The sequence below is a fragment of the Cherax quadricarinatus genome, chromosome 2, assembly GCF_038502225.1.
Source record: "Cherax quadricarinatus isolate ZL_2023a chromosome 2, ASM3850222v1, whole genome shotgun sequence".
Classification (NCBI taxonomy): Eukaryota; Metazoa; Arthropoda; class Malacostraca; order Decapoda; family Parastacidae; genus Cherax; species Cherax quadricarinatus.
In genome coordinates this window covers 45,925,703-45,952,151 of record NC_091293.1, presented here as the reverse complement: position 1 = coordinate 45,952,151, position 26,449 = coordinate 45,925,703, and the positions used below count along the sequence as shown (strand labels likewise).

The following is a 26,449-nucleotide window of genomic DNA, read 5'->3' as shown; positions in this document are numbered from 1 at the left end:
AAGACATACACACCAGACTGACACTGGAACATGACACACACACACCAGACTAACACTGGAACCAGACACACACACCAGACTGACGCTAAAACAAGACACATGCACCAGACTGATACTGGCACAAGACACACACACCGGACTGACACTTATGACGACGTTTCGCTCCTGTTGGCATCATTAATTAACTTGAACATTAAAATGGTATAAAATACCGACAGGTTGTTAGGTAAGACACATATGCAACAGTTAGGTAACTTTATTTCGAAACGTTTCGCCTACACAGTAGGCTTCTTCAGTCGAGTACAGAAAAGTTGATAGAAGCAGAAGAGACTTGAAGACGATGTAATCAGTCCATCACCCTTAAAGTTTTGAGGTGGTCAGTCCCTCAGTCTGGAGAAGAGCATTGTTCCAGAGTCTGAAACAATATTGTTTCAGACTTTGGAACAATGCTCTTCTCCAGACTGAGGGACTGTCCACCTCAAAACTTTAAGGGTGATGGACTGATTACATCGTCTTCAAGTATCTTCTGCTTCTATCAACTTTTCTGTACTCGACTGAAGAAGCCTACTGTGTAGGCGAAACGTTTCGAAATAAAGTTACCTAACTGTTGCATATGTGTCTTACCATTAATTAACTTGTTAATTTATGGTCCTTTTTAACTTGCAATGTGTTTTGCTTAATTTACTTAACTTACTTGTTTTATTACTGTTCTTACTATATTTACTTACATAATTTATTTATTTATTTAGCTACTTTACTTGCTTATTTATTTTCTCAGCACTTAAAAAATGACGCTATCATACACATGCTAGAACTAATATATACCGCACTCGAAAAGAAAGAAGTCTCGCTGGGCATTTTCATTGATTTACGTAAAGCTTTTGATACAGTCGACCATGAACTGCTGTATTCCAAATTAACGCACTATGGTATCAGATGCCACTCCCTCAACTACCTAAAACCATCCCTTAGTAGGAGAACTCAATATGTGTATGCAAATGGTGCAAACTCTTCCACCCAACCAATCACAGTAGGAGTCCCACAAGGAAGCGTTCTTGGACCACTCCCCTTTCTCATCTACATCAACGATCTACTGAATGCATCACAGCTACTTAAACCCATATTATTTGCAGATGACACTACATACGTCTTCTCGCATCCAAACACAGTCATACTAACAAACACTGTCAATGCCGAATTACAGAAAATATCTGCCTGGATGATGACTACTAAACTTACCCTGAATACGGATAAAACATATTTCATTCAGTTTGGAAACAAAGCTGCAAATGATCCACTTAACATAACGCTAAACGAATCACCAGTCACAAGACTTGAAGAGGAAAAACTCCTAGGTATCCACCCTGACAGCCTTAAGTTCCGGACACATACAACAAATCACCAAGAAAATCTCCAAGACTGTAGGCATACTATTAAAGATAAGGTACTACGTTCCACAATCAGCTCTCCTGGCACTGTACCTTTCACTCATATACCCTTGTCTCACATATGGAATTTGTGCATGGGGATCAACAACACTAAATCACCTAAAACCCCTAATAACCCGGCAAAAGGCAGCAGTCAGAATGATAACAAATTCCCACTCCCGACAGCATACTCCACCAATTTTCAAAAGTCTGAATCTGCTCACCATTAAGAACATCCATACTTATTCATGTGTCTACTACATACACAGAACAATACACACAAATATAAACCCTCCACTCAACCTTATCCTCACCAACCTTAACAGGACACATGACCACAACACAAGACACAGATCTCTTTTTGATATACCTCGTGTCCATATCATACTGTGTTAAAACTCTATGCACATAAAGGGCTCCAAAATATGGAATTCCTTACCAGAAGATACTAAAGTAACCCGGTCTCAAAATCAATTTAAGACTCTTCTCAAAAGCCACTTAATCACCCTAGACTAAATGCTCAATATTCAGTACACACATACTCAATACATATTCCCTTATCATAATTTCAACAATTACTTTGAACCTTTTATCGATTGTTGACAGGAATATAATTGAATCATTGTTTTCACAAAAAGCATTTTTGAATATATGAATATATCTTTTGTCTTATATAAATTAGATTCACTTATAATTAATAATCTACTGTACAACTATGACCTGGGAGTGATCATGTCGGAGGATCTCACCTTCAAGGACCATAACATTGTATCAATCGCATCTGCTAGAAAAATGACAGGATGGATAATGAGAACCTTCAAAACTAGGGAGGCCAAGCCCATGATGACACTCTTCAGGTCACTTGTTCTATCTAGGCTGGAATATTGCTGCACTCTAACAGCACCTTTCAAGGCAGGTGAAATTGCCGACCTAGAAAATGTACAGAGAACTTTCACGGCGCGCATAACGGAGATAAAACACCTCAATTACTGGGAGCGCTTGAGGTTTCTAAACCTGTATTCCCTGGAACGCAGGAGGGAGAGATACATGATTATATACACCTGGAAAATCCTAGAGGGACTAGTACCGAACTTGCACACGAAAATCACTCAACTACGAAAGGAAAAGACTTGGCAGACGATGCAACATCCCCCCAATGAAAAGCAGGGGTGTCACTAGCACGTTAAGAGACCATACAATAAGTGTCAGGGGCCCGAGACTGTTCAACTGCCTCCCAGCACACATAAGGGGGATTACCAACAGACCCCTGGCAGTCTTCAAGCTGGCACTGGACAAGCACCTAAAGTCAGTTCCTGATCAGCCGGGCTGTGGCTCGTACGCTGGTTTGCGTGCAGCCAGCAGCAACAGCCTGGTTGATCAGGGGCTGATCCACCAGGAGGCCTGGTCACAGACCGGGCCGCGGGGGCGTTGACCCCCGAAACTCTCTCCAGGTAAACTCCAGGTGATATAATTCTTAGTGTTAAGTAGTTAGTAAGCCAATAATGTTATGTCGGCCCATAATGTGCTGTCCTGGGAGACAGTAATGGGGAAGCTGGAGGTGCTGTCCTGGGAGACAGTAATGGTGAAGCTGGAGGTGCTGTCCTGGGAGACAGTAATGGTGAAGCTGGAGATGCTGTCCTGGGAGACAGTAATGGGGAAGCTGGAGATGCTGTCCTGGGAGACAGTAATGGTGAAGCTGGAGATTTTGTCCAGGTAGTCGGGAATTATACGCAGGAAGGAATACATATGAATGACCTCATAGGGGACAGGAGCCATAGTAGGGAAACAAGTGTAGTCAAAGATAAGATAAAACCAATATTGCAAACTAGAAATACCGCAGGAAATAGCAAACAAGAGGACTCCACTAGCAATAGTGAGGATATATTACCAAAAACAAATGGTGGGAGCTCCATTGTTGGTGCTAGGGAGGATAGAAGTAAGACAGGGAAACATGCACCAACAGGGAATACAGTCACAGAAACCCAAGGCAAACGGAAACCAAGCCTGTGCACATACTATGCACTCGGTATCTGCTGGCATGGGAAATCTGGAAACCCATTATTGTAAATACATAATCTCAATGTAATATTTGCAAAGACATAAATAAATAAAATAAATACTTTATTACCTTGACTTTTGAATTTTGAAATTCCATCTGGTTCCCGCCAAATTCATGCATATTTCTAAGAATGGCTTCAGATAATTTATGTTTTTATCTACAGTGTCTTATAGTTTCGGTAAAGCATTCTGACAATATTTATATAAGAATTCAATATCAGAAATATAATTATCTTGTTATTTACTGATGAATATTATTCGATTTGTATTTAAATTTGTAGTCTAGGCCAGAAGTGCAGGATACGAACAAGTAAACAAAGATGTTTTGTTTTATAAGTCTATATATCGAGTGAAGGAGCCAAATCTTGTTATATTCTTATAGATTTAGAGACATAATAGTTTTATTTCAAGTGGTAGTGTCGGTGGTAGTCGTGTTATTAGTGGTGGTTGTGGTATTTGCGCTTGGCGGTCTTCATGGCAGTGGCGGCCATGATGGCCGCCAATGTTGTGATGTCTTGAGTGGTGGCAACATGGCCGGCCTCGACCTTAACAACGGCCTCCGGGACGCCCTCATAGACAACCTAAACAACATCCTCTCGCCTCAGGCCGACGTCCGACGTGCAGCTGAGGAACAGATCCACGTGCTGGAGGTGACGGAAGGTGAGATTACCGGACGGGAGGGGAGAAATAAGAGGCAGAAGTGACAATGGTCGCCACCACCGAAGTTCACCTCCCTACCCGCGCAACCTTCCCTTATTTCACACACCTTTTTTTTTTTTCCCTCTCATTAGCGCCAGTAATATGTATGAACTCGGGCAGACATTCCATAATTTGTTTGTCTCTTGCCGTGCAAATGGGAATTGTGCTCATTTCTCTTGTGTGGTTTTAAGTGAAGAAAGTACCGCTGTGGCCCGTGCGTGTTTAGCGCTTAATGAGTATGAATGTTTGTTTGTTTATTTAATATGACGTTCACAGTAAGAACAACAACTGTACTCACTGACAGTGACTGTACTCACTGACAGTGACTGTACTCACTGACAGTGACTGTACTCACTGACAGTGACTGTACTCACTGACAGTGACTGTACTCACTGACAGTGACTGTACTCACTGACAGTGACTGTACTCACTGACAGTGACTGTACTCACTGACAGTGACTGTACTCACTGACAGTGACTACTCACTGACAGTGACTGTACTCACTGACAGTGACTGTACTCACTGACAGTGACTACTCACTGACAGTGACTGTACTCACTGACAGTGACTGTACTCACTGACAGTGACTACTCACTGACAGTGACTGTACTCACTGACAGTGACTACTCACTGAGTGACTGTACTCACTGACAGTGACTACTCACTGACAGTGACTGTACTCGCTGACAGTGACTGTACTCACTGACAGTGACTGTACTCGCTGACAGTGACTGTACTCACTGACAGTGACTGTACTCGCTGACAGTGACTGTACTCACTGACAGTGACTGTACTCACTGACAGTGACTGTACTCGCTGACAGTGACTGTACTCACTGACAGTGACTGTACTCACTGACAGTGACTGTACTCACTGACAGTGACTGTACTCACTGACAGTGACTGTACTCACTGACAGTGACTACTCACTGACAGTGACTGTACTCACTGACAGTGACTGTACTCACTGACAGTGACTGTACTCACTGACAGTGACTGTACTCACTGACAGTGACTGTACTCACTGACAGTGACTGTACTCACTGACAGTGACTGTACTCGCTGACAGTGACTGTACTCGCTGACAGTGACTGTACTCGCTGACAGTGACTGTACTCGCTGACAGTGACTGTACTCGCTGACAGTGACTGTACTCGCTGACAGTGACTGTACTCGCTGACAGTGACTGTACTCACTGAGTGACTGTACTCACTGACAGTGACTGTACTCACTGACAGTGACTGTACTCACTGACAGTGACTACTCGCTGACAGTGACTGTACTCACTGACTGACTGTACTCGCTGACAGTGACTGTACTCACTGACTGTACTCGCTGGCAGTGACTGTACTTGCTGGCAGTGACTGTACTTGCTGGCAGTGACTGTACTCGCTGACAGTGACTGTACTCGCTGACAGTGACTGTACTCGCTGACAGTGACTGTACTCGCTGACAGTGACTGTTCTCACTGACAGTGACTGTACTCAGTGACTGTACTCACTGACAGTGACTGTACTCACTGACTGACTGTACTCGCTGACAGTGACTGTACTCACTGACTGTACTCGCTGACTGACTGTACTTGCTGGCAGTGACTGTACTCGCTGGCAGTGATTGTACTGACAGTGACTGTACTTGCTGACAGTGACTGTACTCGCTGGCAGTGACTACTCGCTGACAGTGACTGTACTCGCTGGCAGTGACTACTCGCTGACAGTGACTGTACTCGCTGACAGTGACTACTCGCTGACAGTGACTGTACTCGCTGACAGTGACTGTACTCGCTGACAGTGACTGTACTTGCTGACAGTGACTGCACTCACTGACTGACTGTACTCGCTGATAGTGACTGTACTTGCTGACAGTGACTGTACTTGCTGGCAGTGACTGTACTCGCTGGCAGTGACTGTACTTGCTGGCAGTGACTGTACTTGCTGGCAGTGACTGTACTTGCTGGCAGTGACTGTACTCGCTGGCAGTGACTGTACTCGCTGGCAGTGACTGTACTCACTGACTGACTGTACTTGCTGGCAGTGACTGTACTTGCTGACAGTGACTGTACTTGCTGACAGTGACTGTACTTGCTGACAGTGACTGTACTTGCTGACAGTGACTGTACTTGCTGGCAGTGACTGTACTTGCTGACAGTGACTGTACTTGCTGACAGTGACTATACTCGCTGACAGTGACTGTACTCGCTGACAGTGACTGCACTCGCTGGCAGTGACTGTCCTCGCTGGCAGTGACTGTACTCACTGGCAGTGACTGTGCTTACTGGCAGTGACTGTACTCACTTGCAGTGACTACTCACTGGCAGTGGCTGTACTCACTGGCAGTGACTACTCACTGGCAGTGGCTGTACTCACTGGCAGTGACTGTACTCACTGGCAGTGGCTGTACTCACTGGCAGTGACTGTACTCACTGGCAGTGACTGTACTCACTGGCAGTGACTGTACTCACTGGCAGTGACTGTACTCACTGGCAGTGACTGTACTCGCTGACAGTGACTGTACTCACTGACAGTGACTACTCACTGACAGTGATTGTACTTGCTGGCAGTGACTACTCACTGACAGTGACTGTACTCACTGACTGACTGTACTTGCTGGCAGTGACTGTACTCACTGACAGTGACTGTACTTGCTGGCAGTGACTACTCACTGACAGTGACTGTACTTGCTGGCAGTGACTACTCACTGACAGTGACTGTACTTGCTGGCAGTGACTGTACTCACTGACTGACTGTACTTGCTGGCAGTGACTGTACTCACTGACAGTGACTGTACTTGCTGGCAGTGTACTTGCTGGCAGTGCCTGTACTCGCTGACAGTGACTGTACTCGCTGGCAGTGACTGTACTCGCTGGCAGTGACTGTACTCGCTGGCAGTGACTGTACTCGCTGGCAGTGACTGTACTCGCTGGCAGTGACTGTACTCGCTGGCAGTGACTGTACTCGCTGGCAGTGACTGTACTCGCTGGCAGTGACTGTACTCGCTGGCAGTGACTGGACTCGCTGGCAGTGACTGGACTCGCTGGCAGTGACTGGACTCGCTGGCAGTGACTGTACTCGCTGGCAGTGACTGTACTTGCTGGCAGTGACTGTACTCACTGACTGACTGTACTTGCTGGCAGTGACTGTACTCACTGACTGACTCTACTGCTGGCAGTGACTGTACTCACTAACTGACTGTACTTGCTGGCAGTGACTGTACTCACTGACTGTACTTGCTGGCAGTGACTGTACTCGCTGGCAGTGACTGTACTCGCTGGCAGTGACTGTACTCGCTGGCAGTGACTGTACTCGCTGGCAGTGACTGTACTCTGACAGTGACTGTACTCGCTGGCAGTGACTGTACTCGCTGGCAGTGACTGTACTCGCTGGCAGTGATTGTACTCGCTGGCAGTGACTGTACTCGCTGGCAGTGACTGTACTCGCTGACAGTGACTGTACTCGCTGGCAGTGACTGTACTCGCTGGCAGTGACTGTACTCGCTGGCAGTGACTGTACTCGCTGGCAGTGACTGTACTCGCTGGCAGTGACTGTACTCGCTGGCAGTGACTGTACTCGCTGGCAGTGACTGTACTCGCTGCCAGTGACTGGCAAATATATAAAACAAATGAAAACATGGTCACATTCATACTAAAAAGTAAGATTTCACGAGGATTTATGCAACTTAAGAATAGCAAAGTATCAAGTCCTGGGTCCTCTGTTAATACTTGTATGTGTGAATGACCTGCCTAATGCTGCCAGGAACTTGAACTAGTCTTCTGTGCCTATAATGCAACCTTTATCATATCACATCCAAATCCTGTTGTTTTTAAACCCGTGGGATTGCTCATGACTCGGTTGGCAGCGTTCTCATTTCACGCACTTATTTACTGGGATCATTTCCCGGCAGGTGCGAAATGTTGGATGTGTTTCCTTAGACCTGCATCCCCTGTTCACCTATTAATTAGTAGGTACTCAGGTGTTAGTTGATTGTGGATCACATATTAACAATTCTGATGGAAATAAGGCTTGCAGTCCCTGGTGATGCATGGACTTGATTGGGTTATCCTGGGTTGTTAATGCTTTGGATTATAATCCAAACAAAATCTTATCTTGCATCACCTAGTCCAGGTCCTGTTATCCTTAACAAAATGGTGAATGATGAGCTTGTAAACATATTTACATGGATAACAGTCATGAAATTCGTTTTCAGTATTCATAAGACCTACAAATTGTTTGGCAATAAACTAAAAATATTCAGTTGAACATGGATAAATATTAGCTATTGAACAATGAAATGAGGGAAAATTATTAGGTGCACATTAACAGCAACTTAAACTTCAACACTTATCCAATACATATCTAAGAAAATTGACACTAAAATAAGCATGAAAGTCACTAAAGTAGAGGACACTGAAAAAGTACAAGAAGACATAAGCAGGGTTTTTCAGTGGGCAGTGGAGAACAACATGACGTTCAGTGGTGATAAGTTCCAGCTGCTTAGGTATGGAAAGAATGAAGAACTCAAAAGGAACACTGTATACAAAACTCAAGGGGATCACCAAATAGAACGAAAGAAACATGTAAAATACCTGGGAATAATTATGTCAGCTGACCTTTCTTTTAAAGACCAAAACAAGGCAAAGATCATGACAGTCAGGAAGATGATGGGATGGGTATTAAGAACTTTCAAAACAAGGGAAATAATGCCGATGGTGACACTCTTCAAATCGCTGGTGCTCCTTCATTTAGAATATTGCTCAGTGCTGACGGCTCTGTTCAGGGCAGGAGAAATATCAGCTAGAACAAATACAGAGATTGTTTATGGCTCATATTGAGCTGGTAAAGCACCTAAATCACTGGGACTGCCTTCAAGTCTTGAACGTGTACTCATTGGAGCAGAGGAGAGAGAGACAAATGATAGAGTTGTGGATGAGTGGAACAAGCTCCCGAGTACAGTTATTGAGGCTAAAACGTTGTGTAGTTTTAAAAATAGGTTAGATAAATACATGAGTGGGTGTGAGTTGGACCCAACTAGCTTTGCTGCTGGGTCTGGTGCAGTGCTCCATCCTTGAGTGTGGGATGACCAGACTGGGTGGGTCATTGGTCTATTCCGGGGGGGGACATGGACCTGCTCCGTGCGGGTCAGTAGGCCTGTTGCAGTGTTCCTTCTTTCTTATGTTCTTATAATAAGTATATATGTACCTGGAAAGTACTCGAGGGCCTGGTCCCAAATCTGCACACTGCCATAACATACTGGAGTGAGAGATATGGGAGGAAGTGTAAAATAAACACAGTGAGGAGCAGGGGTGCAGTGGGGACAATAAGGGAACACTGTATCAACATCCGGGGGCCCAGACTATTCAACATCTTGCCAGAAGATATCAGAAACACATTTAGAACAAGGGTAGAAGCCTTCAAGAGGAAACTGGACAAGTATCTTCACCAGGTGCCAAATCAACCAGGCTGTGATGGATATTTGGGGCATCGGGCCTCCAGCAGCAACAGCCTGGTTAACCAGGCAAGCACCAGACGAGCCTGGCCCATGGCCGGGCTCTGAGAGTAGTGAAACTCTCTAAACTCTTCAAAGGTATATCCAAGGTAAAGGTTTACCAGTGTTTTGGACTGAACTGAACTTTGTTCCTTTTGTACAAATTCATAAAATAAAACTACAGTAGCTGGAAATTGTGTATGACAATGACTTTATTACTATAACAGGTTTTATAATTGATTTTTTTAACTGGCAATTAACTTAGGATGTATACAATAGTTTTGTAGCGAGAATTGAAAAAATTGCCACTGTCATATGTTTCATCTGAATTAGATCTTAGTACTGTTAGAGTTAATTTAGGGTTATAGCTACCCAGGATTTTATAATTGCCAGAGCTTTCTATTTTGACATAAGTCATAACTCTGTTATAACTTTTGGAGCTTCCAGAATTGATATTAATTCAAGAAACTTTATTGATAACAGGATGTGAAGAGCTACTTTTAGGTGTGCTTGCAGAACCCAAACTTATGTGAATATGTATAGGAATTGCCTGTTATGAAATTGTAAAGGTGTATAGATTCAAATATGTAGTTGTAATGGGGATTTTTATTTCAATCAAGTTGACTGGAGGTGTTCAATTCCAGATTACAGTGGACCCTCGGTTAACGATATTTTTTCATTCCAGAAGTATGTTCAGGTGCCAGTACTGACCGAATTTATTTCCATAAGGAATATTGTGAAGTAGATTAGTCCATTTCAGACCCCCAAACATACACGTACAAACGTACTTACATAAATACACTTACATAATTGGTCGCATTGGGAGGTGATCGTTAAGCGGGGGTCCACTGTATTTAACTGGACTCTGAAAAGCAATCCAGAGCTTAATACAGCCTCTCCTCACTTAGCGACTTACTCGTTTACAGATGACTCGGACTTACGACGGGCTCTCTGACCTGTATGCATACCTAAATAATGTATATTAGAGCTGATTTCTTCTATTCTTTTTTTTACAATATACAGTACACTACTGTGTAAACATTTAAAAATATATCAGAAATGTTGTAAATGGTGCAAAGGTGACATTAAAACAATATCAAAGATGATTGACTCAACCCACTACCCTTACGTATACAGTGGTTCCTCGCTTTTCATAGTTCCTGGCAATTGTAAATTTCGCCAATCATAGGAGTATTTTCGTATAAACATGGACTCGCTTTTCATAGGTTGACTCGCGAGTCATAGTTCGTCCGGGACACGTACCCATGGTGTGAGCAGTGGCGGCATAGTCTGGCATTGTTTACCAGTGAGCGAAGGTCCCCTCACGTGCTCCAGCGAAATATTTCGTAGTATTCCATTTATTTTAGTGCTTGCAAGTACTATTGTTTACCAGTGAGCGAACGTCCCCTCACGTGCTCCAGCGAAATATTTCGTAGTATTCCATTTATTTTAGTGCTTGCAAGTACCAAAGAAAGCTCCTAGTGCCAAGCCTGTGGTAAAGAAGGTGAGAAATATGATTGAATTTAAGAAAACCATCATTGAACAATATGAAAGTGGTACATGTGGCCGATGTTCTAGTGGCCATGGATGCTCAAAGGGAGTAACAAAGAGAAGCTGGAAGAGGTTGAGAAGTTATTATTGGTGTGGATAAATGAGAGGAGAGTTATTAAATGGAGAGTTAGAGGTATTGGGAAGATGGAGGGAATATTTTGAGGAATTGTTAAATGTTGATGAAGATAGGGAAGCCTATGGGATAAAGATAGAAATGTTAAAAGCAGGTTCAATTATTTAATAAATGTGCCAAGCCTGTGGTATGTGAGTGAGAAGGCCAGCAAAGGCTGAGAAATATGATTGAATTTAAGAAAACCATCATTGAACAATATGAAAGTGGTACAAGTGTGGCCGAACTGTCCAGGATGTACAAGAAACCCTACACAACCTTATGTTCCATAGTGGCCAAGAAAAAGGAAATCAAGGATGCTGTTGTTGCAAAGGGAGTAACTATGCTGACAAAAATGAGATCACCAGTACTGGAAGAGGTTGAGAAGTTATTATTGGTGTGGATAAATGAGAAACAATTAGCAGGAGATACTCTTATGACTTCGATTATTTGTGAAAAGGCTAGGCAGTTGCATGAAGATTTGGTAAAGAAATTGCCTGCAAATAGTGGTGATGTGAGTGAGTTTAAGGCCAGCAAAGGCTGGTTTGAGAGATTTAAGAACCGTACTGGCATACACAGTGTGGTAAGGCATGGTGAGGCTGCCAGTTCGGACCACAAGGCGGCTGAAAAATATGTGCATGAATTCCAGGAGTACATAGAGGCTGAAGGACTGAAACCTGAACAAGTGTTCAGTTGTGACGAAACAGGCCTCTTTTGGAAGAAAATGCCAAGGAGGACCTTCATTACACAAGAGGAAATGGCAATGCCAGGACAAAAGCCTATGAAAGACAGGCTGACGCTAATGTTCTGTGCTAATGCTAGTGGGGATTTCAAAGTGAAGCCATTACTAGTGTACCATTCTGAAAATCCCAGAGTGTTCAGGAAAAACAATGTTATGAAGAGTAAATTGTGTGTGTTTTGGAAATCTAATAGTAAGGCATGGGTCACGAGAGAGATTTTTGTTGAGCGGTTCAATGAAGTGTTTGGCCCTAGTGTGAAGGAGTTTCTACTGGAAAAGAAATTGGATCTCAAGTGCCTGCTAGTAATGGACAATGCACCTGCTCATCCTCCAAACTTGGATGACCTAATTTTCAAGGAGTTTGGGTTCATCACAGTAAAGTTCTTGCCCCCGAATACCACTCCTCTCCTCCAACCTATGGACCAGCAGGTCATTGCAAACTTTAAAAAACTCTACACAAAAGCAATGTTTCACAGGTGCTTGACTGTGACCACAGACACTCACTTGACCCTAAGGGAATTTTGGAGAGAACACTTCAGCATCCTCCATTGCATAACCCTTGTAGGTATGGCTTGGGAGGAAGTGACTACCAGGACTTTGAACTCTGCCTGGAGAAAATTGTGGCCAGATTGTGTCGACAAGAGGGATTTTGAAGGGTTTGGGACTGACCCTAATGAGCCTATGTCTGTTGTAAAATCAATTGTGGCACTGGGGAGTTCCATGGGGTTGGATGTGAGTTTGGAGGATGTGGAAGAATTGGTGGAAGACCACAATGAAGAGCTCACCACTGAGGAGCTGCAAGAGCTTCAGCAGGAAGAGCAACACATTGCAGCTCAGAATCTTGCTGCAGAGGAAGAGGAAGAGAGATGGAAGAAGGTGCCTTCTTCAGAAATTAAAGAAATTTTTACTATGTGGGGTAAGATGGAAAGCTTTATGGAGAAACATCACCCTAACAAGGTTGTTGCAAGCCATATTGTTAACATGTACAGTGACAAAGTCTTGGGCCATTTTAGGGAAGTGTTAGAGACGCCAGAAACAGAGCTCTCTCCACAATTATTTTGCGAGACAGGACTCCATTGTCTCTCAAGGTGGTCCTAGTGGCATTAAGAAACAGAGAAGACAAGCAACCCCAGAAAAGCAATTGGTACCTGAAGTGTTGATGGAAGGGGATTCCCCTTCCAGACTATAAACAATCCACACTCTCTCCTCCTCCAGTCTCCCGTACACTAAGAAGAATCTCCAATAAAGGTAAGTGTTATGCTGTTAATGTTTCATTCATCATTTCCCATTGTATTGTTTATGTACTTGATGTATATTTCAAGTAAATTTTTTTTTGTTTTAACCCTTTCAGGGTCCAAGGCCAAAATCTGAAGTCACGCACCAGTGTCCAAGAAATTTTGAAAAAAAAAAAATTATTTTTTCTTACAGAATTAAAGAGCATATTTTTGTGAAGGTAATAAAACAAAAAAAATTAGAATCTGATCAGTACTTACCGAGATACAGTGCCAAGAAGTTTGTAGAAAATGATGTGGTGGCGGCAACATCGACGAATTCCACATACGCGTATTATATTATTTTGTTGTTTTAGTTGTTTTTTCTTTTCTTTTCCAATTTTTTTCTATTCCTACTAACATTTGGGGCCTGAGAGACCAATACTGTATATAATTGATATATATATACTCACTGTATTGAACACAATAACCGCACTAAAGTTATCATATTATTGTTTACCACTGTTGTTTATTACAATAAACATGCACAAATATTGTATAATACTAATGTTCTATCATATATTTACATATTTACAATCACTGGACATGGTTTTAGAACTGCTGGAGCTTGTGGAACTCCTTGAAACAAGGCACCATGCACAGAGGCACCTTACATTCCTCACACATAAACCGAGTGTCTTTGCGTCTTTGTTGCCGTCGTTTTGTTTGTGCACAGACAATGCATCTCTTCTGAGCAAATTTCTTTTGAGTTGAAGGAAGCTGTATTATGAAATGATCACCTTCTCTTCTCAAACGCTTGGGTATATTGTGATGAATTCGAGGACCATGTTGTATTGCAGGTGTTGTTACCTGGTACTTCATTATGAGTTGTCTGACAACAGACAAACAAAATTCACCATACGGTGGTCTGTTACCAGTCTTTATTTGGTACATATTATATGCATTCAGCATTGAAATGTCCATGAGATGGAAGAAAAGTTTCATGTACCACTTGTAACTCTTACGAACACAGTCAACAAAACCAATCTGCATGTCACACTTGTCAACCAAGCGCATGTTTTGTGTATAATCAATCACTGTCACTGGTTTTCGAATATGTTCATTAGTCACTCGATCAACTTTGCCACTGTCTTGCATTTCATTACGGTGAATGGTTGTCAACAATGTGACATCTCGTTTGTCATGCCACCGTAATGCCATGATGTCATTGGCAGTAAACACCTGCACGTCATCACCACGAACACCTGCGTTGAGCCTGGGCATATGTTTACGATTAGAACGCACTGTGCCACACACATCTGTCTTGTTCACTCGCATGAAATCACTGAGTAATGGGCTTGTGTACCAGTTATCGGTATATAATGTATGGCCCTTACCAAGATAAGGTGCCATCATGTTTCTCACTACGTCACCTGATATACCCAATAACATCTTGGTATCTTTCAATGTTTTACTACCCGTGTATACAACAATATCCAACACCAGGCCACTGTCACAATCACAGAGTACAAACAATTTTATACCAAAGCGGTTCCTCTTGCTCGGTATATACTGCTTGAATGACAGTCTACCTTTGAACAAAATCAAAGACTCGTCAATTACAAGATTCTTGAATGGATAAAAGTATATCCTGAACTTTTGTTTGAGATACATGAAAACATTTCTAATCTTGTATAACCTGTCACTTCTGTCAGGCCTGGTTTTGTCAGAGAAGTGCAACATACGTAACAGTAAGATAAACCTGTTCACTGGTATTATTTCACTGAAGGATGGGGTACAAATTAGCCGATCTGTGGACCAGTATGCTTTTATATTATGCTTATAGACGTGAGGCATAAGCATTATTGTTGCAAAAAGCAAATACATTTCTGCAACAGTCGTCTCTTTCCACCTGTGTAGTCTTGACTGTGGTGATAAGATCGTATTTGCCATGGTGTACTGAAAATACTTATTACTTTCCCTGACAATAATTTCCATCAATGGCTGGTCAAAGAATAATTCAAAGAATTCCAGTTCATTGGCCGTGGTTCCAAGGGGACAGGTAGGTAGAATTCCACTTTGCGAGTCATCAAAGTGGTGAGGGCTGCCAATCCCAGATACGGTTTGCTGGTGGATACTGGACATCATAGGCTGGTTGTACGGGTGGTTGTGGCGGGCTGGTGGGTGACGCTCCGCTTTGTCCTTGAACTGACGAGTCAGCAGCGTGGGTTCCCACGTGGCACAGCAAGTCACGCATGGCGGTGCCACTACCACCACCAGCCCCACTAACACCATCCACTGATGTCTGTGGCCCATCCATGCCAAGTGTAGCCACATCATCCTCACTATCACTACCTAAAACGGGTGTAGGGCCACGGGATGTACTCCGGGATGTACTCCGGGATGTACTCCGTCCCCTGGGCACAGCATAGGGTACACTACCCGAGCGCATGCGGCGGCGAACATACCGACGCTTCACTGGTGAATATGTTTCCTCACTATCACTACTCGAATGATCGTCGAGTGCAATAAAATCACAATCCACGTCAGAATCATCGTCATTACTGAAGTCAGAGGCCAGGCCACGGGAAAATATTAGTTTTCTCTTACGTTTAGGAACACCCGACGGTGAGTCACGAGTGCCCACACCAGAGGTAGAAGGTCGAGGATCGTCGGGGTTTTCTGCACTATTATCGATATCCTGGTCATTATTTTCGGTCACTAACTTATCAAAGCCGTAGAATTCGTCTTCATTTCCACTTCCATCAGTGTCAGAACTATCAGACAGGAAGAGGAGAGTCCCAATTTTCCGGGGAGTGAGAGCTGACTTGCGACGAGGCATGGTGAACAAGGGTGACTGAGCCGGCGTTCCCACAATGCTATGCAGGCGCCTAGATTTTTTGTTTACGGCGCACACCCACGGCGCAGACCCATTCTCTCATATGTAGGCCTATGAGCGCTTTCGCGCTAAATTTGACGGCGCTAGAATTTTGGCGTAGATCTACGGTTTGGACACTCACCGACCAGCCGTAGATCTACGGGACGGACCCTGAAAGGGTTAATACTTCTGGGTGTCAGGAACGGATTAATTGTATTTACATTATTTCTTATGGGGAAAATTGATTCATAAATCGTAAATTTCATTTATAGTAACGGCTCCAGGAACAGATTAATTAAGAAAAACGAGGGACCACTGTAGTATGCTCCTCAGTTAGCAACAAATTCGTTTACCGATGTGGTCTTAGTAACAGAATTCAGTCGTTAAGTGAGAAGAGGCTGTATTTCAGAGAGGTAGACCAGGACCTAATGAAGGTTTAAATATTAAAAATACTGTATTAAGCAAATGGTGATAAATTTTACACTGTTGTTCAGTATACTGTTTTAGTAGTGGGTTTTCTGTTAGTCATTATATGAAATTATTGCATTTGTATGGTTTATCAGTTTTTTTTATTTACTGTGCAGAATTTGGTGTCCATTTGGTAGAACTTACATTGGATCGTAATGGCCCCTTACCCATCCGACAGTTGGCATCTGTGCTCCTTAAGCAATATGTTGAAGCCCATTGGTGCACAGACTCAGAAAAGGTAAGAATGGTACAGCAGTTATTAAAGTTTGAGTTCTGGATAATTAAAATTTTATAATAAAAATATATTGCTTGTAATTTCATTGGGTTTAATTTTTATTTGTATGGGTTAATTTATATTGGATTGGATATCAGATTGGAGGGAGAGAGTATGGAGGAGGTGAATGTTTTCAGATATTTGGGAGTGGACGTGTCAGCAGATGGGGTCTATGAAAGATGAGGTGAATCATAGAATTGATGAGGGAAAAGGGTGAGCGGTGCACTTAGGAGTCTGCGGAGACAAAGAACTTTGTCCTTGGAGGCAAAGAGGGGAATGTATGAGAGTATAGTTTTACCAACGCTCTTATATGGGTGTGAAGCATGGGTGATGAATGTTGCAGCGAGGAGAAGGCTGGAGGCAGTGGAGATGTCATGTCTGAGGGTAATGTGTGGTGTGAATATAATGCAGAGAATTCGTAGTTTGGAAGTTAGGAGGAGGTGCGGGATTACTAAAACTGTTGTCCAGAGGGCTGAGGAAGGGTTGTTGAGGTGGTTTGGACATGTAGAGAGAATGGAGCGAAACAGAATGACTTCAAGAGTGTATCAGTCTGTAGTGGAAGGAAGGCGGGGTAGGGGTCGGCCTAGGAAAGGTTGGAGGGAGGGGGTAAAGGAGGTTTTGTGTGCGAGGGGCTTTGACTTCCAGCAAGCATGCGTGAGCGTGTTTGATAGGAGTGAATGGAGACAAATGGTTTTTAATACTTGACGTGCTGTTGGAGTGTGAGCAAAGTAACATGTATGAAGGGATTCAGGGAAACTGGCAGGCCGGACTTGAGTCCTGGAGATGGGAAGTACAGTGCCTGCACTCTGAAGGAGGGGTGTTAATGTTGCAGTTTAAAAACTGTAGTGTAAAGCACCCTTCTGGCAAGACAGTGATTCAGTGAATGATGGTGAAAGTTTTTCTTTTTTCGGGGCACCCTGCCTTGGTGGGAATCGACCAGTGTGTTAATAAAAAAAAATAATAGTGTTTGTCCAGATATGGTCTAGTAAGGAGGCATTTGTTTCAGATTCTTGTAGGTTTTGTTATTGTTGGTAGAAGTATGCAGCTGTTCAGTGTTTGTGAATTCAGTTACTTGTGGGTCATGGTCATAGATGAGATTTATGTTGAAGTTCCCTTTAAGTATCAGGTGGTGGTTGTTCATCTCTGTACTAGTTATCATGTGTCTTAGTTTTTCACTAAATGAGTAAATATTGGAGTGAGGTACTCTATAAATTGCTCCAACTGTTAGAGGTTTTTTAAGGTCTTTGGATTTAAATTTAGCAAATGTATATTCACCATATTCATCCCTTGTGCAAGTAGAATTTATACATTCTAGTTCATCGGAGCAGTGTACAGTGGTACCTTGGGATACAAACTTAATTCATTCCAGAAGGCTGTTCGAGTGCTGACACTGAATGCATTTGTTCCCTTAAGGAATTATGTAAATTAGATTAATCTGTTTCAGACCCCCAAAAATGCACTTACAAAAGCACTTACATAAATACACTTACATAATTGTTTGCGTTTTGAGCTGTTTGTTTCCTGAGGTACCACTGTACGTATAGCCATTCCACCTCCTAATTGGTCTGGCCTGCAATTGTGTATGGCCATGTAGCCAGGTATGGAATAGATGTTTGTAACATGTTCTAGCCATGTTTCAATGAGAGTAATGATAGACATACAGACATTTAGAGAATTGAGTAGTGCTTGGAGGTCATCATAGTGCTTGCTTAATGATTGACATTGTAATTGATTACTGTTATGTTATTGTTGGCACTGAGTAGTGTCTTAGCCTGAGTAGCGGTGTAATAAAGGCCATTGTTGTTAGGATTGTGTGTGTCATTTAATAAGAGGTTAATGTTGGGATCGATGTTTGCAATCACATGACTAATGCAAAATTAACAATGTATTAATAATAGAAAAGATATTACTACCTATTAATAAAGGTTGATATAAGGGGCCATTAAATGAAAATGGGTCTACTTTTTTATTTGTCAACCAGTTACGTTCATTTTTGGTGTACTATTAGTAGCTTATATCAACCATGCTTTGATGAAGTTTCAGAAAGATTGGCCAAAAAGCAAATGAAAAAAAGCAAAATTTACTAAAATTTACATTTGGAAGGGCACTCCTACAAAGTATTACTTGGAAAAGTGGTTTTGACACTTGCTGCTGATAGAACACTTCTAATTCCATCACCCCAAGTTAACCAGTTCTGTAATAAACCTTATCTTCATTCTAAAAAAAAAAATTACAGTTCATAAGTTGTATGACATTTCAGGAAGATATCGGCCTTGTTTACCCACACAAATCTAAATATATTTGGGATACTTCATAAAGGCCAACTTCATCATGTAGAGCAATCATTCTTTTATGTTTGTTGTAAAAATCAGGTCAATTCATTCATAAATAATGATGGACTGCCCCCAAATAGGTAAATAGCTAACTTCTGAGATAATGGCTGATACATGCGCCTGCCCTGAAAAATTCGCTTTCTTTACACTTTTTCTGTAACCTACGAGTGTTTATTTGAGTTAGCCATCGTCCAGATCCATTTTTTTTCTTAATAGTGACGAGAGAACAAGTATAAGCGTTGTGGTGGGTTGTGTCCATAAAGTCCCTTTCCTCTCAGGCATCATATTATGTTAAATATTATTTGTTGTGGCATACTTTTTTTGCTTTTATGCTATTATTATATTGCCTTATGTCATATTAGATCAATTGTGATAGATAAATAAGCCTTATAATTGATATTAGCACCAGAATAGAGCATTTTGTTGGCTGCTGTGTCTTGTCAGCACTTATTCCCAGGGGAGGTTCCTGATTGGTTCCCAGACCACATTCGCTCCGCCCACTGTGGTACGATCTCCAATGGTGAAATTTTATTGTATTAGAAGGAAAAATATAAGTTGATAAAAAATAACACGGAAAAAAAAGTGCCATGTCAGCGCGCATGCTACGCAAGGCGCTGTCACCATGCATGTTATAAATGACTATAATTCCTTGTAGAAACATCGTATAACGATGATAATTATACCAGGGTGTTGCTAGAAAGTTCAGCTATTTTTTTTTGTAAGATTAACTCAATTTTCCTATTTTTTTTCTATTTTTTTTTTTACTCTGTGCATCACACACATCATAGACCTCATATGCCTATGACAAGTAGTAAATAAAGATTGCGCAACTGTTGGGAATCAGTATTGCACTGGAGGTAATATGAGAGCTTATACAGTGGACCCCCGGTTAACGATATTTTTTCATTCCAGAAGTATGTTCAGGTGCCAGTACTGACCGAATTTGTTCCCATAAGGAATATTGTGAAGTAGATTAGTCCATTTCACACCCCCAAACATACACATACAAACGCACTTACATAAATACACTTACATAATTGGTCGCATTGGGAGGTGATCGTTAAGCGGGGGTCCACTGTATAAGCAGTACAAAGTATAGGTAGCAAATGAATTATTCTAAAGATTACACAGTTACTAAACAAGTAATAATAATTCAAATTCAGATTCATTTATTACCTTGCAAATTTACAATGTGGTTGACACACACAAAATGAATAGATAGTAAAAATGGTCTTAAATAAAAATTTACACAGTAAGAATGTTATCTCCATTGTCACTTCATTGCAACCCCTTATCCCATCATTTCTTGCACTCTATACCTAATTCTTCTAGTATTGTGTATTAGTGCTCTGATATGTATTAAAGATTTATTTAAATAGCAGTTAGTTTCCTTCAGCCCAGTTAATGTTACTGTTCCGTTATGTAGTTATTCCACAAGCACACAAGATTTATAAGGGTCTACAGGCACATGAATAAATAAAGTATAATTAAGAAAGAACATTGTTTATGATGTATGTGTTGAAATATTTCACTAATGGAAACCAATGAATACATTTTTTACCAGTTTCGTGTACCAGAATGTCCCGAATATGCCAAAGTGAAAATAAGAGAGCTGCTTCCACATGGCTTACACGAGCCAATTAGCAAAGTTAGGTAGGTACTTTACTGGTTTGCTTTCAGGCATACAGTATAATTTTATTTTACTTTAAGAATTATTTACTAATAATGCAGAACACAAATCTGATTACTGTAAAAGTTAAAAATTTGGTGAAAAATTAAGAAAATTATATTAAGGCAGTTGATTATTTTAGTAAAAGAATAATATTCTGCTCTTGCTTGTATGTTATCCATGTAACCTGGTGAACTGCATTGACAGAATTTTGTTAACTTCATGTTGGGATATGTCAGTTGACACAAATATACTTGGAATGAAAGTTTTTTATTAGTTGAATATAAATATAACACAATTCATTGGCACTATAATATTTTAATGCAATTTTATTAAGAAACTTTATCACTCATTTTTACTCTTGTAAGGTCATCTGTTGCATATGCAATATCAGCCATTGCCCACTGGGACTGGCCAGAGCAGTGGTGTGGACTGTTTGATTTGTTGATGGTGGCTCTGAAAACTGGAGAGGAAGCACCAGTTCATGGGGCTATGCGGGTCCTCACTGAGTTCTCTCGGGATTTAACAGATCAGCACATTCCTCAGGTTGCACCAGTCATCCTTCCTGAGATGTATCGTATCTTTTGTGAGGAGGAGGTAAGATAAAAGATTTTTTTAAGAAGTAATTTTAATTTTTGGTAATTCCAGTAAAAGTTAAGAGTACAGTAGAGCTGAAACTTATGAAAGAGATGTTCCTGGAGATCTTTCATAACTTGAAAGTGTTCAAAACTAAGAACTTATTATCCCAAAGACACCTGTGATGTATTGGTAAATGCATTCCTGAACCATTCTATTCCATATCTAATTTTAAATATTATTTAACATTCAAAACAATGTTTGGTACTCAGCCCTCTTTCTCTGTACTCTCCCTCCCAACATGTTGTACCATAGAGAACATGGCCTTCCTACTTGCTGTGCCTTCCCTTCCCCTCTCTCATCATATCTGACAAAACAATCTACAGTGGACCCTCCCTTTTCATCTTTAATTCATTCCAGAGAGTCCAACGAAATGTGAAATTGACTAAAACTGAAACCATTTTCCCCATAAGAAATAATGTAATTCCATTAATCCATTTCGGACATCCAAAAGTATAAACCAAAAATACATTTTATGGAGAAGAACTATATTCCACGGCTTATTTGGTAGACAGCAACCACCCAGGGAGGTACTACCGTCCTGCCAAGTGAGTGTAAAACGAAAGCCTGTAATTGTTTAACATGATGGTAGGATTGCTGGTGTCTTTTGTCTGTCTCATACATATGCAAGATTACAGGTATGTCTTGCTACTTCTACTTACACTTAGGTCACACTACACATACATGTACATGTTTATTTATACACACTCGTCTGAGAGTTCTTTGATTTTATCTTAATAGTTCTTGGTCATATTACTTTTCCTTTTATATCCATGGGGAAGTGGAATAAGAATCTTTCCTCCGTAAGCCATGCCTGTTGTAAAAGTCAACTAAAATGCCGGGAACAGTGGGCTAGTAACCCCTTTTCCTGTAAAGATTACTAAAAAGAAAATTGTCAAAGTGGGAAGTCTGAATGTGCGTGGATGTTGTGCAAATGATAAGAAAGAGATGATTGTGGATGTTACGAATGAGAAGAAGCTGGATGTCCTGGCTTTAAGTGAAACAAAGCTGAAGGAGGTGGGAGAGTTTCAATGGAGAGGAATAAATGGGATTAGGTCAGGGGTTTCAAATAAAGTTAGAGCTAAAGAAGGAGTAGCAATAATGTTGAAGGATAAGCTATGGCAGGAAAAGAGGGACTATAAATGTATTAATTCAAGGATTATGTGGAGTAAAATAAAGATTGGATGTGAAAAGTGGGTTATAATAAGCGTGTATGCACCTGGAGAAGAGAGAAGTGTAGAGGAGAGAGAGAAATTTTGGGAAATGTTGAGTGAATCCGTGGGGAGTTTTGAATCAAGTGTGAGAGTAATGGTGGTTGGGGATTTCAATGCTAAAGTGGGTAAAAATGTTATGGAGGGAGTAGTAAGTAAATTTGGGGTGCCATGGGTAAATGTAGATGGGAGCCTTTAATTGAGCTATGTGTAGAAAGAGATTTGGTAATAAGTAATACATATTTTATGAAAAAGAGGATAAACAAATATACAAGGTATGATGTAGCACGTAATGAAAGTAGTTTGTTAGATTATGTATTGGTGGATAAAAGGTTGATGGGTAGGCTCCAGGATGTACATGTTTATAGAGGGGCAACTGATATATCGGATCATTATTTAGTTGTAGCTACAGTTAGAGTAAGAGGTAGATGGGGAAAAGAGAAAGGTGGCAACAACAAGAAAGAGGGAGGTGAAAGTGTACAAACTAAGGGAGGAGGAAGTTTGGGTGAGATATAAGCAACTATTGGCAGAAAGGTGGGCTAGTGCAAAGATGAGTAGTGGGGGGGTTGAAGAGGGTTGGAATAGTTTTGAAAATGCAGTATTAGAATGTGGGGCAGAAGTTTGTGGTTATAGGAGGGTGGAGGCAGGAGGAAAGAGGAGTGATTGGTGGAATGACGAAGTAAAGGGTGTGATAAAAGAGAAAAAGTTAGCTTATGAGAGGTTTTTACAAAGCAGAAGTGTTATAAGAAGAGCAGAGTATATGGAGAGTAAAATAAAGGTGAAGAGAGTGGTGAGAGAGTGCAAAAGGAGAGCAGATGATAGAGTGGGAGAGGCACTGTCAAGAAATTTTAATGAAAATAAGAAAAAATTTTGGAGTGAGTTAAACAAGTTAAGAAAGCCTAGGGAAAGTATGGATTTGTCAGTTAAAAACAGAGTAGGGGAGTTAGTAGATGGGGAGATGGAGGTATTAGGTAGATGGCGAGAATATTTTGAGTAACTTTTAAATGTTAAGGAAGAAAGGGAGGTGGTAATTTCATGCACTGGTCAGGGAGGTATACCATCTTTGAGTGAAGAAGAGCAGAATGTAAGTGTGGGGGAGGTACGTGAGGCATTACGTAGAATGAAAGGGGGTAAAGCAGCTGGAACTGATGGGATCATGACAGAAATGTTAAAAGCAAGGGGGATATAGTGTTGGAGTGGTTGGTACTTTTGTTTAATAAATGTATGAAAGAGGGGAAGGTACCTAGGGATTGGCAGAGAGCATGTATAGCCCCTTTATATAAAGGGAAAGGGAACAAAAGAGATTGTAAAAATTATAGAGGAATAAGTTTACTGGGTATACCAGGAAAAGTGTACGGTAGGGTTATAATTGAAAGAATTAGAGGTAAGACAGAATGTAGGATTGCGGATGAGCAAGAAGGTTTCAGAGTGGGTAGGGGATGTGTAGATGAAGTGTTTACATTGAAGCATATATGTGAACAGTATTTAGATAAAGGTAGGGAAGTTTTCATTGCATTTATGGATTTAGAAAAGGCATATGATAGAGTGGATAGAGGAGCAATGTGGCAGATGTTGCAAGTATATGGAATAGGTGGTAAGTTGCTAAATGCTATAAAGAGTTTTTATGAGGATAGTGAGGCTCAGGTTAGGGTGTGTAGAAGAGAGGGAGACTACTTCCCGGTAAAAGTAGGTCTTAGACAGGGATGTGTAATGTCACCATGGTTGTTTAATATATTTATAGATGGGGTTGTAAAAGAAGTAAATGCTAGGCTGTTCGGGAGAGGGGTGGGATTAAATTATAGGGAATCAAATTCAAAATGGGAATTGACACAGTTACATTTTGCTGATGATACTGTGCTTATGGGAGATTCTAAAGAAAAATTGCAAAGGTTAGTGGATGAGTTTGGGAATGTGTGTAAAGGTAAAAAGTTGAAAGTGAACATAGAAAAGAGTAAGGTGATGAGGGTATCAAATGATTTAGATAAAGAAAAATTGGATATCAAATTGGGGAGGAGGAGTATGGAAGAAGTGAATGTTTTCAGATACTTGGGAGTTGACGTGTCGGTGGATGGATTTATGAAGGATGAGGTTAATCATAGAATTGATGAGGGAAAAAAGGTGAGTGATGCGTTGAGGTATATGTGGAGTCAGAAAACGTTATCTTTGGAGGCAAAGAAGGGAATGTATGAAAGTATAGTAGTACCAACACTCTTATATGGATGTGAAGCTTGGGTGGTAAATGCAGCAGCGAGGAGACGGTTGGAGGCAGTGGAGATGTCCTGTCTAAGGGTAATGTGTGGTGTAAATATGCAGAAAATTTGGAGTGTGGAAATTAGGAAAAGGTGTGGAGTTTATAAAAGTATTAGTCAGAGGGCAGAAGAGGGGTTGTTGAGGTGGTTTGGTCATTTAGAGAGAATGGATCAAAGTAGAATGACATGGAAAGTATATAAATCTATAGGGGAAGGAAGGCGGGGTAGGGGTCGTCCTCGAAAGGGTTGGAGAGAAGGGGTAAAGGATGTTTTGTGGGCGAGGGGCTTGGACTTCCAGCAAGCGTGCGTGAGCATGTTAGATAGGAGCGAATGAAGACGAATGGTACTTGGGACCTGACGATTCAGAGAAACCGGTTATTTTCATATAGTCGGACTTCAGTCCTGGAAATGGGAAGTACAATGCCTGCACTTTAATGGAGGGGTTTGGGATATTGGCAGTTCGGAGGGATATGTTGTGTATCTTTATATGTATATGCTTCTAAACTGTTGTATTCTGAGCACCTCTGCAAAAACAGTGATAATGTGTGAGTGTGGTGAAAGTGTTGAATGATGATGAAAGTATTATCTTTTTGGGGATTTTCTTTCTTTTTTGGGTCACCCTGCCTCGGTGGGAGACGGCCGACTTGTTGAAACAAAAAAATTAATAACATAGAAACATGATGTACACTGGACCATTGGGTAACGGCATTAATCCGTTCCAGAGAGCTTGCCTTTAGCCGAATTTGGAGTTAGCCAAATTAATTTTCCCCATAAGAAATAATGGAAATCCAATTAATCTGTTCCAGACACCCAAAAGTATTAAACAAAATAATTTTTTTACATGAAATATACATTTCCCTTTACAGAAAACAATGAGACATGCACAATAAACAATACTGAAATGACACTTACCTTTATTGTGGACTTACTGATGGGTGATGAGATGGGAGGAGGGGATTTGATGGAGGTGTACTATTGTTTGGAAGGGGAATTCCCTTCCATAAAGACTTCAGGTAACAAGTCTTTTTCTGGAGTTACCTCCCTTCTTTGTTTTTTAATGCCACTAGAACCAGCTTGAGTCACTGGACCCCTGTTGCACAAAATATCTGTCCAGAGAGCTCTGTTTCTGGCATCTCTTTAAGATTTCCATAAAATTGGACACGAGTGTCGTTGTACATGTTACCAATACGGCTTGCAAGAGCTGTGTCAGGATAATGTTCATCCATAAAGGTTTGCACTTCAACCCACTTTGCACAAATGTCCTTAATCTTTGACGAAGGCAACTTCCTTAATCTCTCTTCCTCCTCTGAAGCAAATTCCTGAGCTGTGATCTGCTGTTGCACCTGAAGCTCTTGCAGCTCTATAGTGGTTAGCTCTTCATCGTCATCCTCCACCAAGTCTTCCACATTCTCGCCACTAACCTCCAACCCCATGGACTTCCCCAATGCCACAATAG

At 41.3% G+C, this 26,449-nt stretch overlaps 1 protein-coding gene across 1 annotated transcript in view; it reads left to right on the top strand.

The window, feature by feature from the left end:
- Positions 1 to 3,976: 3,976 nt before the first annotated feature.
- Positions 3,977 to 26,449, top strand: part of LOC128684051 (importin-9) — a 40,584-nt gene continuing 18,111 nt past the window's right edge. The window contains exons 1-4 of the mRNA XM_053770196.2: positions 3,977 to 4,145; positions 16,738 to 16,859; positions 20,793 to 20,881; positions 21,266 to 21,494. Of these exons, the coding sequence (XP_053626171.1) occupies positions 4,016 to 4,145; positions 16,738 to 16,859; positions 20,793 to 20,881; positions 21,266 to 21,494 (570 nt within the window). The 5' untranslated portion in view covers positions 3,977 to 4,015. The remainder of the gene's footprint in view (positions 4,146 to 16,737; positions 16,860 to 20,792; positions 20,882 to 21,265; positions 21,495 to 26,449) is intronic.